The sequence below is a fragment of the Leptinotarsa decemlineata genome, unplaced genomic scaffold (assembly GCF_025532065.1).
Source record: "Leptinotarsa decemlineata unplaced genomic scaffold, Ldec_3_MD MMD2_P_RNA_scaffold_2, whole genome shotgun sequence".
Taxonomy (NCBI): Eukaryota; Metazoa; Arthropoda; class Insecta; order Coleoptera; family Chrysomelidae; genus Leptinotarsa; species Leptinotarsa decemlineata.
This window is the reverse complement of record NW_027412529.1, coordinates 4,382,553-4,401,412: the sequence shown is the minus strand read 5'-3', so window position 1 is coordinate 4,401,412 and position 18,860 is coordinate 4,382,553. Positions and strand designations below refer to the sequence as shown.

The window sequence follows — 18,860 nt, the reverse complement described above, 5'->3', positions numbered from 1 at the left end:
TCGTCTTATATGGACATTTTTAGAAGATTTATTGTATTAGTTTGCAAATATCCATTTGAGACGGAACTACGTCAACGATAGTTACAAATAAAAGTGGTAAAAAACATAGAAAGTTTCATTTCTCATTTTTAAAATTTATGATGTTTGCAAATATATAGATGGGTATATTTGAACTATTTATAGCCGCCGCCATACAATTATTGTTTTATATAACTCTGTTATATACTCCTGTAACACGGATTCGTGCATATTAGATGTATTATGTCTAAATAACTAAATGAAGTAATACAATAAAACAGGAGAAAATATATTTCGTACACATATATTACATACACTATTTACAATCATTATATAGAAAGTAAAATGAATATTACGCTCCATTCACACAGTAGCTCATTTGGAATGACTTCTCAGGTATGGTAGATAAAATCACTTTCACATTGGCTATGTATGAAAATTAGTATGAATAATAAAAGATACAATTAAAAACATTACAACTAGGCCACAGAAGAATTTAAGTATTTTACCTTAGGTACCCTCTTGTTTGAAGCCTGTTATCGGTGGTTATATTTCGCAACCCTCAACCCCTCCTACTTTCTGGAAATTTTTTGCGTTGACTTTTGACAATTAATTTTTCAAATTTCTGGCAACGCTGCAATTGATGGACCCATCGGTGAAATATAAGGTTTTATTGGTAAAACCGGTTCAAAAGAAGTGAATCTCTATCCTTTATTTCTTAATACATTAATGAAGGATAGGTTTGTACTGACTGTTCACTGCTTTCAGCAATGAAAAACGCCATTATTTGAGTGTTATTTTTAAATTCCCACAGTAATGATGATCAATTTACTTTATGTCAATATTGCAATAAATATAAATCATTGCATTAGCGATGAATGTTATCTTGCATCGCAATATTTGTGCAAAGATGAAGTAATTGTGGCGATGTGTAATTATAGACTTTTCAAGAATATTGTAGTTTCCCTGCTCAAACCTGAAAGATGACTAGTACTAAGAATGTAACTGGCAATATTATCAAATTGAAGAATTTAGGTAAATATGTGTAAAAATTTAAAAACCAATATTTTTTTTTAATTTTTATGTAAACTCAACTCGTCCAGATACTCCAGTTTTATACATATGGTTACTGCAAATGTATTTGAACTTTTTGTCTCTAGAGAGAGTAATACTACCCATACCCTTTTTTCTTGTAAAGGACTCGTTGGTATAGAAATAATTTTATTATCAGTCATTTGAGGAATCTTTTGCAATGAGCATCATTCCACCAAAAGGCCATAGTCATCGACGATTATGTCTATAAAGGTTATTTTTAGCATTTATGATTAAATAAACCACTTCATTTCAAGGTTTCATTTAAAAATTCGTTTGCATATTCATCATTCAAATAACCTGTTATTTTGACAATAATCATAACTTGGACTGGAGAAACTTTGATATTGATATGCCCTCTACAATTCTTCAGGTTAATACATATTTGAAAAGAATTAGTGCCTATTTTAATTAAAATTGAATTGAGACAAACTTTATTTGCTACAATATTGATAAAACTTTACGTTTCGAAAAACATTTTTCGTATTGATGTAAAGAATGTAAAAAATTATATTTTGCATAGTCAATCAATTCTGGAACTATTTGCAAAATAATAGAAAGTCAAGCAATTGACTCAGAATATATTTTCAACTTTAAGGCGTGGTCACACTGTTCATATTATTGGTATCAAATTACAGTTTTGCTATTACTTTTTATGAAACTGCTTTGGTCTTTCTTTGATCACAGTATTCAAGCTTGTTACTTCTTATATGTTATGGTTCAACGTCTAATTCATATCCAAACTCTCAAACTTGAATGTTCTCAATATCAGATTTTTTTCTGTATTCATTTAACTTTCAGACGCAAACATTCAGAAATTGATACATGAGGCTGTCGAAGCAAGGACTTTCGCATACTGCCCATATAGCAAATTCAAAGTAGGGGCGAGTGTTCTCTGCGAAGATGGCACACTTTACAGAGGGTGCAATATAGAAAATGCCTGTTACAATGTGGGAATATGCGCAGAAAGATGTGCTTACTCTAAAGCGCTGAGCGAAGGAAAGACCAAGTACCAGGCCGTTGTTGTTGTTGCCCAACAGGAAGACCGCTTCACGCCACCCTGTGGAGCTTGTCGACAGTTTATGAGCGAGTTTGGGAATGTTGATGTTTATATTACAAAACCTGGGTATGAAGATGTTTTGGTAACCTCGTTGAACGAATTGTTACCTTTCCAGTTCGAGTTTACCAATAACCAGGGTTAGATAATATCATGATATTTATATTTGAGTTTACTTTGAGTCTTACCTTTACATTTTTAGTATTTACCTACTTCAATTTTAAAGCAGCATATCAATATATATTATATTTGATGCTTGAACTAATAAAAAAGAGGTAGTACTATCAAAATATCAGATATATATTGATATAGATATCCAAATATTGATGTTTGTGTTGGATATCAATATTATGTTTTTCACTATTTCCAGTGAAAGGAATGAAATATATTGTTCATTGGTGGGACGGTAGCCTGGTGGTTTGACGTGGGTAGTTTGCTCTACTCTTTCAATCGATCGCTGTGCCAACTGGTGGTTTGAACCGCAAGGCCGGACAATTGATTTTTACTTCCTATTGTCCAACCCATGTTAGGTATCACACGTTTAAAGGTAAGACCTCGTTAGTTCTTGTCTCGCAGAAGTTTCGACTTATGAGAGTTGTCGTTCATAGGAGAGCTGGTTAACAGAAAAACAGATTTCAACAGATGGTAGAACTTGTCTAATTAACAAGAAGAAAAAAAATTTTTTGGTTACCTCCAGACATTTTTTACTATCTTTAATGAATAAAAAGAAACATATTGTTCATTGATCTAGTAGGGAAATTGAATAATATAACTCATTTCAACACAATAGACTTTATAAAACTATAATATTACAAAAACAAAACATAATCCTCAACACTTGTCTAACTAACAAGAACAAGAGAAAAAAAACTTATTTTTGAAAACTAATCGATGGTGCATCACCAGAACTACATAAATTGAAAGTCACTGGTACAGGTATCACCTCCCAGATTCATTCTGAATTGTCTCCTTGGGTTTCGGCCCCTTGATTTGATTAAAAAAACAAGCATAGTATTTTGTTGGCATCCAAACCTATTTCAAAGCTTGAACAGAACTGATCTAAACGATGAAAAATATGTTTCCAACATCAAACCAAACGGCATTGTTTCTCAAAAATATTCACCTTACATTCAGTAAATAGTCCCCCTCTCTTAACTTTTCAATGAAACGAGATATCAAAGTCAGGCAGAATTTACGAAAAAAGATATAATTTTTAGTACTTTTTGATTGTATAGTGATCCTATAAATATCATGATATGTATCGATATATCTAATTATATATATAAAATCTAGAAAGGTTAATGCAGTCAAGCTGCATATATATATAAATATATATATATATATATATATATATATATATATATATATATATATATATATATATATATATATATATATATATATATATATATATATATATATATATATATATATATATATATATATATATATTATATTTATTTATATTATTGCCAATAATACTGCCATTCAGTGTGATCTATCAGATGAAACATTATGGATTTAAGTGCATTGTTATGATGAATAAGATTTGCAGTATTTTATTTTAAAAAATGCAGTTTATAGTCATATATTTTTGTCATATTGCATTTGCATTTTTTTATATTTTATTGTATAATGATTTAGACAAAAAGTTGCTGTTCCAAACAGTTGAGATAAAACATGTATCCAGTGTAAAATGTGTCAATTAAAATTTTGACGTATCGAAATCGTGCCTTTTTTTTAACAATCAGTATGTTAGGTTCATTTGATGAGTGATCTTTGAGGTCAGCTGGCCAAGAGTCAGACTGAAAATCTGATTTGGTTCGCAGCAGGAAAGGCACAAACTACTTACTAACTGTTCATTCAAACGACAGTGACCGCAAATAGGGCTGTTAGACAACGTAGTTCATCCCTATTCTTTGTTCTCTCCAGGGCCTTCTATATAGTCATCCATGAATTACTCCTGGTTACAGGAGTAGCAAATGACTGGGTTGCCAGATATTTGAAAAACCAAAGGGTTCCATTGAACCCATTATTCTTTACATCATTTATGAGTGATATCCAACTTTCATCTACTTGCCCACAAAAAACGATAATCTATACTGACAATACAAGTCAAATAGTGGCAGAAAATCATCTTCGACAGACTACAAACTCAAAATTCTAATTGGTTCTCAAATGATAACAGTTTGAATAGTCTTTTATAAATAATTTCTGGTAACATTTATCATATATAGTAGAAAATATTAGCTCTGAAATAGTTCCTTTTGAAAAACTAAATCCAATTTTCAGAGTTGGTATTTTCATGAAATTAAATATGTGCTTTTTACAAAAATTATACTATATATATAATTTATTTATGTTTAAATTGTTTCCAAGTGAAATTGTATAAGGATTCCCATTTCAAATAAAGATCTATCGATCAAAAAAAAAAATCAAAATCCAATGGTTTCTCTTATATATGGATAAAGATCTATTGATAAAAAATAAACAAAACCCAATGGTTCCTCTAATATATGCATTTAGTTTCCGAAAAGTAAAGACACGCCTGAAGAAGCTTCATTCAACATTCAAAGAAAAACTCAAGTCAGCAACACAAAACAGAGTCTAAATATCACAAAGTATTGAAACCATGTCTAAAGTTAGAACATTAGAAAATTTCACTTTCAGCTTGAGATTCATAGGAATAGTATCTAAAAACCTGAAGTAAAGCTCATGTGATATCTGTAAGTATGCTATCTACTTGAAAAATACCTGGCAAATAGAGATGAGGTATTGTTTACAATCAGTAATTTAATGAAGTTTCTTGAAATTCACATTCAGCTGCTTTACAGATAACGCATAAGTTTCTTGAAATTCACATTCAGCTGCTTTACAGATAACGCATAGATATAAAATATGTTATAGATAATAACATTAGGTGTTCCTCAAGAAAGTGTGTATGGACTCCCTCTTTATACAAATATGATAGCATCCCGAGTAAATTCAGATACATTTTGTGCTGATTATATGCTGTTATTCATATTGTGAAAATTGTTTCATAGAAATTCCAAATCAACTAATAGTTTATTAATACAACAAATCCTTTCTTGATTCTACAGCTAGTACGTTTCTATTCTAGATAGGATTTATTAGAAAATTGTACTTTTAGAGACACATACAACCTATAACTGTTTATAAACCCTCACATCTTAATATTATAGAATAGAACTTTATTCGTTATTACAATTAAGAGTACAGAATGTATAACTTATTGGACTCGTCACAAAATATAATGTAAATTTAGTATTTATCCATATAAATATACCCAACAACATATTAGTTCATTTCTCTAGAAATTCTTCCAAAGATTAAAATGCAATGGACTCTAAATATTTGTACAGGAAAATCTTCAGACCTGAAAGATCAATTTTGCTATTAAACAAATCTATAAATCTATTGTAACAAATACCTTTATATATGTGTATCGTACTTGTGTAAACTGCTATTTTTAAGAATGTGAAATTTTCTTGTGTTCTTATATTTAAAGTAATTTGTAATATATATAGTAAATGCACTCTGGGAATACCTATCTTCCAAAAATAGATTTACAAGATGTATTAAGCTCGACTCCAACCATGCTTCTTATGATTTATTTTATTACCAATATCTGATTTAGGTAGCTTGGCCACATAAGGCCTTAACCGAGTCTTGATTGAACCAATCCATAGTATTCCACTTTCCAGGTTTCAGTTGATAGAATATTTTTCATTTGCCTTATTACAAAACATGTTTTACTCAGTTTAGTGGTTATTTCGTTTATATTTTTCCATGTGATTTTATTATCCAATATAACTTCCAGAAAGCAAGCAATCTGCTCAATGCTACTATTATTAATGCTACTTTTATTAATGAGCTAGAATTCCTATTCAGATTTTTCGTTAGAAACTGCATGAAACACTTTTTTCAAATTCACTAATGGCCCATTGTAAGTACACAGTCATAGAATTCATTTGCTACAGTATTGGCTCTGAGTACCATATCACATATATTTTTTTCTGAGATAAGAAAATTGGTATCGTCAGCATACATAACTATATTTTGCGCACTTGGACATGAATTAACCATATCATTCATAAAGATGATGAAGAGTACTGGGACCATTATAAAACCCTGTGGGATACCCATATTAATTTTTTTCCTTTTGATTTATCATTATTTGATACTGGTTTCTCTCTTTTAAATTTTTGCTGTAATCTCATTATCAACACCTCGAAACCCTATTCAAAGTATAAAGCTATTGTGTTTTGTTCAAATAGTTATGTTATAGTACAGAGTTCTGCTGCTGCTGCTGATTTATTTTGCCTAAATCCGAGTTGATAGTTCAACAATGAATTATGGTGTTCTAGAAATTTGTTGAGTCGGCAATTGATAGCAAAGTCGAGAATTTTTGATAGCTGACTTTGTAAGCAGATGTTTGTATAATTATTAACGACATGTTTGGATTTTAACATATCGGTACTGATTTTGAAGTATTCAGATTTGTTGGGTATTGACCTGTAACAAATGTTTCATTGATTAAGTGTATTAGGGGCACTTTTATATATGTTCTCTGACATATCTCAGCGGTTATCCAGAAATTTCATCAATACCTTCAGCCGTTTTCTTGGTGGTTTTCATAATATAATCCTGAATTTCATATGCATTAGTAGGAGAGAAAAAATGTATGGTAGAAATGATATTATTATTATTAACTGGGGGACTAAAACCTAGTTTCCAATAGATCATTATATTTTATACTGATATTTTTTGAATTTCCTTCTTCCCATTCCCAAAAATCAGGTCAATAATTTTTGAAACTTGAAAAAACTGGCAAGTTTTATAAATGAAATCATTTATTTGACACATCAAGTTACAATTCACAAAACGATTATTATAAACCTATAACAACAATTAAAAAACATACCATCTATATTAATCACTGAAGTTGCTTCTCTAATTCATAAATTTGCATGAGTAAATCATTTTTTCTCTTGATCTTCGCTAATTGCTCTGGTTCAGGCTTTGCAAGTGTTCCGTTTGAAACTTTTTCTTCGAGTGCTTCAACTTCCCTCAACCTTTTCTTTAAATTCTTCAGTTTTTTTTGAGGGTCAGTGGTTTCAACATTTTTTTTGCTATCTCCTGATTCTTGAGTCAATTTATCTCCTTTATTAGCTTTCACCTCTGCCGACTTTTCCACAAGTTTTATTTTGTCCATTGAATTCGTTACATCATCAATTTCTACAATAACAAAACATAAAGGTAAATTTAAAATTAGAGTCCAAACAAAACGCATTTATGATTGAACACCAAACAGCGCTTGTAGGGAGCTGTCTTAGTGCACTCCATGAGCTAGAGTATCATAATAGGGTTACTCTAGCCTAGATATCTAGACATTAAGAACACAAGCACAATCAGGAAGGAGGCCAATGCTTTAGCACATAAAGGTGCATCCAGGCCATGGTAGATAAAGACAAGTATAAAAACACCTATCAATTCTTAGATGCAATCCAATTTGCTAAGTTGGTGGAGCAAGTTTCCAGGAATTGGGCAGGAAAAAAGTTCATGAAGTAACCCCCATCCAAATTAACACAATACCTGCTAAACCACAACCACGAGGTTAAGAGGGTAATGGTAGTTCTACTAATGGAACATTATGGCTTATAAAACATATAAGCATTATGGGCCTAGTGAAAGAAACTCCCATGCAGGTTCTGCCGTGAGGAAGAAAAAACTGCATTACATGTTTTAAGTGAATGCTAAGGCATGGGAGATACGAGAAAGGGAAACCGAATGCTACAAGCTATATGAAGGAACCACTATCAAGCCTCGGTGTCTCATTAAAGAGATCAAGCTATATTAAAGACTATTTTTATATTTCTATTTCTTACTTTTTTTGCCTTTCTTTTTAGTCGGCTTCTTTTCTGCATCATCCTGAACTATGAGTAGGCCTGGTATAGGTCTCTGCGCTACCTTTCCAGAAGGCAATACCACTGGTTCTTGCTTTCTGCTAACGAATTGTTTTCCTTTACTTTCATATAATGGCACTTCTTCCTGGGGGACATAACCTTCCTTTACTCTTCTCGCTTTTCGCCATGTACCGTCAGGTCTTTGAGATGCTGGAATGAACTGTTCACCTAAAATATTCGGATTGAATATTTGCGAGACCACTGAAAAAAATCAATTACCATTATCGTTGACAATATTATTGGCAACTGACATTCTTCAGTTGTATGGCTATTGAATTTATCAATTAAACATTCGTAGTTGAGTTAAGCAATATATCTGAAACACTTTATTTAATCTTAATTCACATGTAAACGTATTATGTCAGGGGACTGTAGCGATTTTTGATTGAATTTTTACTCCAAAACAACAACCCTGTCTCTCAGGGCAATTTATTAGGTTAGCTTCTTTTCGTCTTCTTTTTTATCGTTACATTCAGATATCGCTTCTATCGTAACAAGCCAGTATATTTTGTCAGTAAATAAGTTAAATTATACTGGGTTTCCAATAACTATTTTTGAGAAGGCACTCACATGTGTTCAGGGGTTATTTATCTGTCGCAAAATATTTAAGCATCATTAATGAATTTACTGGAAGAACTAACTTGAGAAACAGTGCTTTAGTTCTGATTTCTCAGACTAAAATTAGTTTTAGTCTTGTTCTGATGTGGAAACAGTTTTCTCATCAGATTCGTTTTACTTCAGAGGTTCCAAACTCTATCTATCAAACTATAAGTGCAACCTTATATCACACAAAGTTTTTCAAATGAAAATGTTGTCAAAAAGTGAAAATCAAGAGACTTTTTGAAAGCAGCCAAAGCTGCCAGCCAGTCTGTGGAACTGTGTAAACCAACATTATCATATCAGATCGAGACTATTTGTTTTTCTCGTCTGCATTAGTCAAGACTGTGCAATTTTGTCACTTATTGATTGTTGTTTGTGCAAGCCTTAGTCATCGTCATTTAAGATGTAAACATTTTCTAAAAGGAAAAATGTTGGTTTTCATGCACCGCTCAAATCTCTTATCCATATATTTATTTCAATAATATATTTATTTAAATAGTTATTCAACTGGTCTATACCCACCTGGAAGATTCTCATTATCAATATGGTCTTAGGTAATTGATTTTGAAATAAAAAAATGTAGAAAAACCAGATTTGGTTTAAATAACATTTTAATTCAAATTATCATAAAGTCTTATAAAGTAAATATATATAGGCACTATTCAATAAAATGTTTCAAGTTAATCTAGCTTTTTCTATATTCGAAATTTCATTTGAAGAGAATCCGAGTATACTTTGAATGGCTTTAAGGTGGCCTAGACTGTTCTCCTTATCGGTCAAAAAATAATATACTGCCGATTTTAGGAACTGCAAGGTTATTTCTGGATCAATCTTGTTTTTGCTTTTGGCTTCCATCAACTGCCTATACATTGCCTGAAACAAAAACAATTGCAATGAGAGTAGTATGCCATTTTTTGAAATAGGGTACAATAAATTTGAACATTTCGACTTTTCTAACAACATGACCTCGATTTCATTGTTACTTCATATGATTTTGCATATAAAACTATGAACGAATGTTCAGTAAAAAAGAGAACTGAATGTTATGATAACGAGCATTGTTTAATTTTCTTTTGAAAATTTGATTTATGGCTAAAGGTTTTAGAGTTTAGATGATTATAGATAATGCCAACATGCAATATTTACAACGATTTATCTTCAACTGCTTTTGCGGGCCTGAAACTTGTTAAGACAGTAAAAGATAGGAAGTTGAAAAGAAACTCTAAAATAACATTAAGTACATGCATCAAATTTTGTTAATACTGTTTACATGCCAAGCAATCTAAATAAATCCACCAATAATATTTGCAGCGGCCAGTTTGTTGATAAAGCACGAGGAAAAGCTAGTGAAGAAGATGGAGAGCTAGGAATTAAACTCGTCGTATACGTTTTGTTTACAAGGTTTCGGTTTTGATTAGTGGTTAGTGTTATCTGTATTTTTTTTGAGCTGTATTCATCCTACATGAGAACTTTCACCTCAGTTTATAATGAGGAAGTTAACATTCAATAGTTGAAAATTACATCATCAACGAAACATCGTCACATATACCTTTTTGATTCAGCAACAAATTCTTCACTCCAAAATACAAATTCAACCAAAAGAGTTATGAAGGAATAAAAGAGGCGATAAAAACTCTATCCTAATTTACTTCACCAGTCTTGTGACTATAGAACTTTTGAGTGAGTTGTTCCTTTAGTTGGCGATTGATCCAAATCCAAATGAAGAAAAGAGAAATGAAACTTTCTATGTTTTTACCACTTTCATTTGTAACTAACGTCACTGCAGTTTCGTTACGGACATTTACAAACTTATACAATAAACTAGTTTATAGTCCGTATAGGACGAAACTGCAGTAACGTTAGTTACAAATAAAAGTGGTAAAAAACCTAGAAAGTTTCATTTCCCTTTTCTTCATTATGATTTCATACCACGTAGTAACGGCTACATCCATCAATTTATCCGAATTCAAATTTTTATGACACAAAAATTGTGGTCCATGTTTCATTAACAACCATTCTTCAGGATCAGGACCATCACTATTCTACATTGAAGCGGCTACGTTTTTTTAAACTACTGAAAGAATATGTGCAAGAACAACAGAATAGGTGCGCCCTAAATTTATTTGTAATCGTTACCTTTCTAGCACCGAGTACCCAAAGGGAGAGTGCTTCTTTTGCACTAAGCAGGGGCTGGGAATTATTAGAAGTTGTGGCGTATTCTACATCCTGGAAAAATCATAAAACATTTGGACTAAACGAGGATACAGAGGCATCGGTAACAAATTTTTGCTGGCTATGTCCAGTACGCATCATAATCAGAAGTAGGATGTTCGTACAGGAAACCGAAACACACATCAAATGCCCCTTGCTTAATTTCATGATTTACAGATTTGCAATTTCACAGTTATAATATTGAAAATATATATATTATATTATCTATGGTGGTCTTTCCGAATACCGAAATTGTTAGTAAAGTTATAGTTTCTTGGAAAATACATTTTTAAATAAGCAGAAATTGTCAGACAAGTAGGTGTTTAGTGCATATTATGTCAGTATTATCCGATCTATTTCATTTATCGTTTTACTAAATAAGTTCTACTAGAAATAGTCTTGTTAGTAATCACAGGTGTTTGGAACATTAAAAATATTCATTTTTTTAAATGCAACTGATTCCTATTCGTTCAGTTTACTTTAAAGTATAATTGAAACTTCTGGCATAGATCTAATCCAACAGAGTTTTCCCTCAAAACAAAACTATATAACACGTTCTTGATGCGCGTTTCATCGATCAAACAGGTTTCATCAGGAGATAATCTAAATCACATTAGGTATACCTCTCTTGACTAGAAATAGAGCGCCATCTGCTGATCCCAACAAGAACAAAATGGTTGCAGGAAATTATTTCGCGATATTCTACTTTTGAATTTCTTCAATGTAGTAATAGTCATTATACTTTTGTCTCAATTCATTTGAAGTAAATGTGTTATGATCTGCTTACTTTTTTTTGTATTGAAACCCAGAGAATATGGTGGACAAAATAACTTACTCTTATATTTTCTAGTTCGTTTTTGGTAACTTGCAGCTCTTGAAGTAACTCTGGAACAGATATTCTATTGGGAATCCGATTCACCAATGATACAGCCTGCAATATTTATAAAAAATATTGTTAGTTAGTGAACACAATTCACAAAGAATGAATATATGTGGCGTACAATGGTACAAGCTCGATTTTTGTATAAAAAGATGTACAGATTTGAAAACATCACTATTTATTATTATTATTATTATTCGCTTCAGGTAACAAAATACGTTGTGACTGGCAAAACGGTTCAGTTAAGCGAAATCTATTTTGTTCAGTGAAAAAATGTTTAATTTTACACGTTTTGTACTTCTACATTTAGATGACTGGATATTGGCCTGTAGGTTTCTTCTTCCAGTTTCTTTTTGAAACAGTATTTCTCAATAAAATTGGGGAGTCTTTCTTACAAAGACGCCATGTTTGGGTCGGTAGAAAACAGAAACCCCATTTTCCAAAGAGAACCGGAGTCCCCTCTAGCTTGTTTGTTTTGCCATGTCTATATACGAGGTCTGTTGAAAAAATAAGGTGAATTTAAATTTTTGACAAAACATATTTATATATTCATCAATTTCCGTTTTGTTCCCCTCAAATATAGTACACTTGGGCCAGCGTTTTTTTTCAGTCTTCGATGCAGTTTGATATTCAGTTTTTGGTATGTCCTTGAGACTCTCAGCGGCAAAGGCAAATCTGGTGGCTGAGGCATGATCACGGCGTTGTTTTTCTCGTATTGCTTCTCGCAAGCGTAACATAACTTCAAGATAAAACTCCTTATTGACCATACAACCATGTGGCAAGAACTACTGATTCACTACGCCACGGCAATCGAAGAAAACAATGAGCAAAACCTTGACATTTGATGGAACTCGGCGTGCTTTTTTGGTCCTCGTTCACCTGGGTTCTTCCATTGGGACGATTGATCTTTGATTTCGATGCCTTCACCATATACCCATGAATCTTCACCAGTTATGACCATTTCAAGCAAATCTAGATCGCCTTTAACGTCATTCAACGATTCCTGAGCGAGTCCCATGCGACGATTTTTTTGGTCAAAATTCAGAAATTTTGGAACGTACTTCGAAGTCACACGCTTCATACCCAAAATTTACGAAAAAATTGCAAGGCATGGGCCAATCGATAAGCCGATATTCTCAGCAACTTCTTCAATAGTGATTCGACGATTCCTCATAACAATTTTCTTTCTCAACATTTTTATCGGTTGTTGATATGCAGGGCGTTCAGGGCGAGAGTCGTCATTCACATCTTCTCAATCTTCTGCGAAAACCTTGTACCACTTGTGATCATTTTTCTGACTTAGAGTACAATCACCGTACGCCACTGTCAACATTTCAAGTGTATTTTAGCACCCAATTCCATTTTTTATACAAAATTTGATGCAAATTCTGCAGTAAAACGTCGAAGGCGCGAAACACTTCTAACTTCTATGCCTCCCACCAACAAACTAAATATGCTAAACAGATGAAACTGTGAACAGATGTTCCTGACGAATGTACCAATATAAAAATATAAAAATCGCAAATCGAATTTACCTAGTCCACGAAATTTTAACTTTGAACATTCCCTTATTTTTTGAACGTACCACATAGATCTTTCGCAAAACGTCATGAATATTGTTCTCTAGCGCAGTACAATCGCTCTTGTTGTGTTGTGGTGTATTCAGTGTTCCATGTCATTCATCCATCCGTCAATCATACTATCAATCATACCGTACTCATTCGTTTCTTTAAAATGGCTGCTGATTTGAAACAGTTTGGAATGAATTTTAATATGTCTTATATATTGAACATATATTTGGGTAATTTTCTAAAGTTTGATTTCTGGTTATTTAACATAAATTGATAGAGTGAAACATCATTGTCAGGATTCAGGATATAACAGATAATTATTCAAGTTCTATTGATCATGATTGATACATGACACATGAGATGCGAAACTGGTACATTTCTCTTCATATCAGAAAAATAATTACATAACAAACGAGTATATCATAACTCGTATGTCGTTAACTAGTAGACATCTTTGGAATTCGGTTTTCGGTTGTTATCAGATACAAATCGCATTGACTTGCAACCGATGACAACCAACGACAATCGAACTTTCACTTGCTAGGAACTAACTGATCGGAGATCGGATTCATTTTGAGTTTGGAACTCAATGGACTTTGTTCTGAAGATTGTTTCAAATTTAAACCAGTTTTTCACGAAACTACTTGTAATTTGCAATACAAGATGAGTTTTTTAAAAATAATTTTCACATCACAAAATGATATAGTCTTCCTATGACAATTTCGAGATACTTCGATGGCAATTTGGGAATAACATATCCGAAGGAGTACACGGGGAATCCCGAGGATGTAACACCTTAATCACGTGGGATGGTCTAAAATAGTAAACCGCAATGAAATTGGGATAACCTTGAGATCTGGCTATCAACAAAACATATCCAGGGAAAAGACTGACGTCATTTTCGGTGAGGGGTCCATTAGTAGCGCAGTATATCCTTCAAGGACTCTACTATAAGGGGCTCTATTAAAATATCCTGTGGACATAATGGATTATTTTCGAGAACTCCTGATGAACAAATGGATGTTGAAACAATGTGCTATCTGGGATTATATAAATTTTTATCACTACAAATAGGTGCATCTTTTTTTAAATTGGAAATCACTTAGCAAATTGTTTAGCTTTAGACCAACTACCTACCTTATTCGTTCTGTCTACTTCATCAGCTTCCTCAGCTGATTGGGACTTTCCACGCGAACTTTCTCCTTGCTCTTCCAACTTTTTGCTGGCTTCTTCCAACTGCTGTTCCAGTTCTTTGATTCTCTCCTTGGCCGTTTCCAGTTCTGGAACCAGCTGCCAGTACCTTCACACAAATTGAACTTTGTAATAATGTATATACGAAGAAAATGAGGTAGTATGAAATTCATCTGAGATAACTTTTCTCAAAAAACTAACAAAACTTAAAGATAATACAGAATTCTCAGTCGATTTTGTACCATCCACACATACCTAGTGTTGATTTCCGTGATCCTCTGTAGCAGTTCCTCTATTTTATCGTTTTGTTTTTGCTTCATCTGCAGAGACTCCTCCTCGTGAGTCTTAACTAGCTCTTGAATCCTTTTTTCGTACTCGTCTATCAATTTATTTCGTTCTGCTTCGTATTCTGTCGCGTCAGAGTCAGTTGAAGTTGCCTTATTGATAGTCTCCACATTGTGAAATCCAAAAGGCTGCAAGAATATAGAAGTTAATAGTCTATGGGCTTCAATATCCAATAGTCCATGGGCTATGGGACACTGAAGTCCGAAAAAACTAGCACAACCAAAATTTTAAAGCTTCATAACTTCATTGTGAGAGTATGATAGCATAGATTTTTTCATTTTATAGAGTGAATTGTTGGTGTTTAGATGCCAAATTATTTTAATAGTAATAGGTAAATGTTTTTATGCTATTTTCAAGATGTCCTCTGGATTTTACCAGCACTAGAGTGGTTTCAACCTTTTGACTGACCTGTTAAGTAAATTCCCTTTTACGATGTGGGTTTTCAATCATGTCCTACCCAGAAGACTATTCGCAATGTGGTGGATAAATTTGAGTCCACTGGCACCGGTTCAGTAAACGACCGACCAACACCCGTACGTAGACGAAACGCAAGATCTGCCAAAAACATCTCTCTGTGTGAGAGTGTGCAGGAGGATCCCAGGCAGTCAATTTCGCGTCACTCACAAGAACTCGGCCTTTAGCAGACCACAACACTTTGTTTTATTTGAATTTAAAGATGGGAAGCGCTTGACGAAAGACCATGTAATAACTGCCATTGTGATAGTTAACGAAAAGTATCATTTATTCATAAAGATCGGGGTCGGTTACCCGACCCCGATCACCGGTTGGTGATCTTTGACGGCATCACGAAGATTATGTCTCCTTTCAAAGCAGACTGAACAAACATATCCTGTTGGAAAGTTATAATACTGGGAACGCAAAAAATGCAAGCTGAGTTTGCATTTCAGCTTCGTGGACAGGAAGTTCGGCCATATCTGAATAGGTGGGTCTGAAAATGTATTTAAAATAAAAACTGACCAATGACTTCAATGAAAAGAAGATTCAAGTCTTGAGTAGAAAGGGTTATGGAAAAATTCGGGAATATTAAACAAAGGACAGACCAATCAGGGGACGGTAAAAGGGAGGAGTGTTAATTGGGACGGTGGCGATAGGACGACTGAAGAAGTCGGTTAAAAGGGATTTTGCGATAGAGCAGTTGCGAAAAGATTCTTTTGCGACCGAGAGTTAATTTGAGAGAGTCGCAAAAAGGGAGTTGCGAAAGTCAGTTGCGGAAGAAGGTCGCGACAAGGGACTGTCCGAAAAAGGATTTTGCGATAGTGGAATTCCGGTAAATTGCGGGTAGTGAGTTAATTGTGGTGTTGCACAACGGGTGTGTATTTCACATGGATACCATACCAGAGAGGGAGAACAGAACCCAGTAGTGTATCGTGAGCCAATTTGGATTTTTTATACTAACCCCCATGCCGGTATAGAGAGAGAGGATGTCATTTTAATGTTGTAATAATTGTCTTATTGTTGTTGCGTCTTGGGGACGATAAAAGAAGGACAATAGATTACACTACACCCCTTTCATATCAGCAAATTAGTACACACGGGTTTAAAGCCAGGCAATTTCAAATAATCATTTCAGAATTTCCACAAAGCTCGAGTAGAGTAATTTAGGTTTTCGTATAAGTTGAAATTTTACCTTACGAGAGAATATATAACATTTCACAAGTCGATAAAGAGATAATTTTTGTTTGACAATCAGCTATTTGAGACGTGTTTTCTTGTAAAATTTTGATCGTACTTTTCGAACATTTTTTCTTATTGTTTTGTGGGACTTTCATGTTATATTTTTACACAGTTATTTCTTTTGTAATATAAGCCTAATCTGAAGCTTCTTGTTGCTTTTAATGGCTCACTACTTGAGTAAGTCCCGCACCATTTCAGGATAGTTGAAAGGCCTTTAGCCTTAAGTTAGTCTCCTGCCTCGTTCTGGAGTGGAACTTAAAAGGAAAACCATCTAAACGAGGTACACGATGTAGTTAGGTTTCCAAAAGACCGGCCCTCGTGTGTTCGGTACGAACTCTACAGCTTCTTCGGACCTGCCTTAATATTCAAAATTTGATGCGGAGAAATCTGCATCTGGTGACATCCGCTGCTAAATTGATAATAATAATAGATAAAACCATATATGTATAGAATACACATATATGGTCGGGTATTACAACCCTATAGACAACATGAATAAAACACACTACAAAGAAAAAATGTATATGTACATTATGTGTGTAAAGTTATCCTCGAAAAATTCATTTGATGTATAACATGTTATTTTGACAAGAATTGCCTTCAAGTTTCTCCTGAAAGATTGTAACGTGACACATTCTGTGAAAGTTTCAGGTAGCTGTTTATACATTTCAACCCCATTATATATAACTGAGTTCTTCATTCGTCTACTCGTGATAGAAACCTTCAAATGACCAGCCTGTCTATTATCGAGGTGACGCTGAGAAATATAGGTACATTCGTCCTTGTACCGGGTATTGCTCTTCCTTGTTCTGAATAGATTCGATTCATTCTGCCATGATCTGAATAAGAAGTTTGCAATCATTCCCCGAATATTTTGTTCCGTTCCTCAACAAGAACATCATCTAAAGGAGCTAGATCTTCTGGAAAAATCTAACGAAAATAACACCCAAGATTATTCGGGCAGGGTCGTCATCAAAGCTTATAATTTGTTTGAAGGTGGTTGACAATGTTTCGTGGTGTATTTCATCAGTTCGGACTTCCATTGTCTTATATATTATAAATTGATTTGATAACCCTGAAAAAATCAAAAAAATTTACCGAAAATAACAATTTTATTAAACAAAAAACTGAAATTACAAAGAAATAACATACAAGCAACAACCAAACAATTGAAAATTGAAATATTAATAAAAGCTGAAAAAATTGAAAAATTAAAAATGTTATTAACAAAAAATGAAAAAATAAAAATTAAAATATTTCAAACCAAGTTATATCACAACGTTTCGATTGTGTATCCACAATCGTCTTCGGGTGATAACTGGCGGGAGATGACCGTTTGGCGGGAGTTGGTCGTTTTTCCCTTGATTAGAGGTTTCCATATGTTACGTATTTCTACGCTAGCTTGACTGAATGCGTTGTTGGACAACATATACGCGGCTTCTTTGAATTTTCTCCTAAACCAATGTTCCTCTTTGTGGATGATTTCAGCTTGAGCCCACTTGATGTTGTGTTGATGAGTCCAAACATGCTCTGCTATTCCGGATTTGCTGGTTTCTCCGCGCTGTGTGTGTTTGTTGTGCTCAGCAATGCGAACTTTCAATGGCCTCGTAGTTTCACCGATGTATGATTCTCCGCACTCGCAGGGTATCGGTAAATGCAATTCTTGGAATCGCAGTCCGCATTTGGTGGCCTGGTTTTCGTGAGGCTGCTACGGATAGTGTTCCCAGATCTGAAGCAGGTCCTGATGTTATACTTGGACTCAATCCGTGCTATCCTTTCTAATAATCCTCTGATGTAAGGAAGTACAAGTACTGGTTGTGGCGGCTTCTCTTCCATGTGGAGTTTTTGCTGTCTTCTAGCTAAGGCCTGTTCTACCAGCACTTTGGAGTAACCATTCCGTTGAAGGTCATTTTTGATGATGCCTAGTTCCTTTTCGAGACCTTCCTTTGTATTACAGAGCCCAAAAGCACGGTCCAGTAGAGTCTTGATGATTCCTCTCTTAGTCGATTGATGGTGGTTGGATTTCTGGTTCAGATACTGTACTGTGTGAGTGGGCTTTCGATATACAGATGTTTCCCATTTAGTGTCGGTCCTCTTCACCAATACATCTAAGAAAGGCAATTCGTTCTGGATTCCCTTCTCCATTGTGGAAGTGATGAAAGACCTTACGTTGTTTATGTGCTTCAGGAAAGTGTCTAGTTCTGCATTCCCAT

General features: G+C 33.8%; 3 protein-coding genes across 6 annotated transcripts in view; 1 reads left to right on the top strand and 2 right to left on the bottom strand.

Moving 5' to 3' along the window:
• Window positions 1–808: 808 nt before the first annotated feature.
• On the top strand, window positions 809–3,894 carry LOC111517418 (cytidine deaminase). Its single transcript, XM_023173577.2, has 2 exons — window positions 809–1,053; window positions 1,912–3,894. The coding sequence occupies exons 1-2, from the start codon at window positions 1,002–1,004 to the stop codon at window positions 2,310–2,312; spliced, it is 453 nt and encodes a 150-aa protein (XP_023029345.2). The 5' UTR covers window positions 809–1,001; the 3' UTR covers window positions 2,313–3,894.
• Window positions 3,895–7,023: 3,129 nt separating this feature from the next.
• Window positions 7,024–8,616, bottom strand: Pym (Partner of Y14 and Mago). Its single transcript, XM_023173550.2, has 3 exons — window positions 8,374–8,616; window positions 8,077–8,322; window positions 7,024–7,426 (listed from the first exon to the last, which is right to left on the bottom strand). Exons 1-3 carry the CDS (start codon window positions 8,405–8,407, stop codon window positions 7,125–7,127), a joined length of 582 nt encoding a protein of 193 aa, XP_023029318.2. The 5' UTR covers window positions 8,408–8,616; the 3' UTR covers window positions 7,024–7,124.
• Window positions 8,617–9,347: 731 nt separating this feature from the next.
• qtc (GRIP domain-containing protein quick-to-court) overlaps window positions 9,348–18,860 on the bottom strand; it is a 34,442-nt gene continuing 24,929 nt past the window's right edge. For 3 of the 4 annotated variants that reach the window (XM_023173571.2, XM_023173572.2, XM_023173573.2), the window contains exons 7-11: window positions 14,863–15,080; window positions 14,554–14,716; window positions 11,801–11,896; window positions 10,891–10,980; window positions 9,348–9,627 (exon numbers count right to left, since the gene is read on the bottom strand). In XM_023173571.2, the coding sequence (XP_023029339.2) occupies window positions 9,430–9,627; window positions 10,891–10,980; window positions 11,801–11,896; window positions 14,554–14,716; window positions 14,863–15,080 (765 nt within the window). In that variant the 3' untranslated portion in view covers window positions 9,348–9,429. The remainder of the gene's footprint in view (window positions 9,628–10,890; window positions 10,981–11,800; window positions 11,897–14,553; window positions 14,717–14,862; window positions 15,081–18,860) is intronic. The other variant, XM_023173574.2, reaches the window with a different exon arrangement.

What these genes read in the sequence shown, in the direction of transcription:
- LOC111517418 (XM_023173577.2), top strand. Translation starts at nt 1,002, where the DNA reads ATGACTAGTACTAAGAATGTAACTGGCAATATTATCAAATTGAAGAAT. An exon ending in TATCAAATTGAAGAATTTAG is followed by an intron (nt 1,054 to 1,911) that starts GTAAATATGTGT and finishes TTTAACTTTCAG; the next exon opens with ACGCAAACATTCAGAAATTG.
- Pym (XM_023173550.2), bottom strand. Translation starts at nt 8,407, where the DNA reads ATGTCAGTTGCCAATAATATTGTCAACGATAATG. An exon ending in TAATATTGTCAACGATAATG is followed by an intron (nt 8,323 to 8,373) that starts GTAATTGATTTT and finishes CGAATATTTTAG; the next exon opens with GTGAACAGTTCATTCCAGCA. An exon ending in TAAAAAGAAAGGCAAAAAAA is followed by an intron (nt 7,427 to 8,076) that starts GTAAGAAATAGA and finishes TTGTTATTGTAG; the next exon opens with AAATTGATGATGTAACGAAT.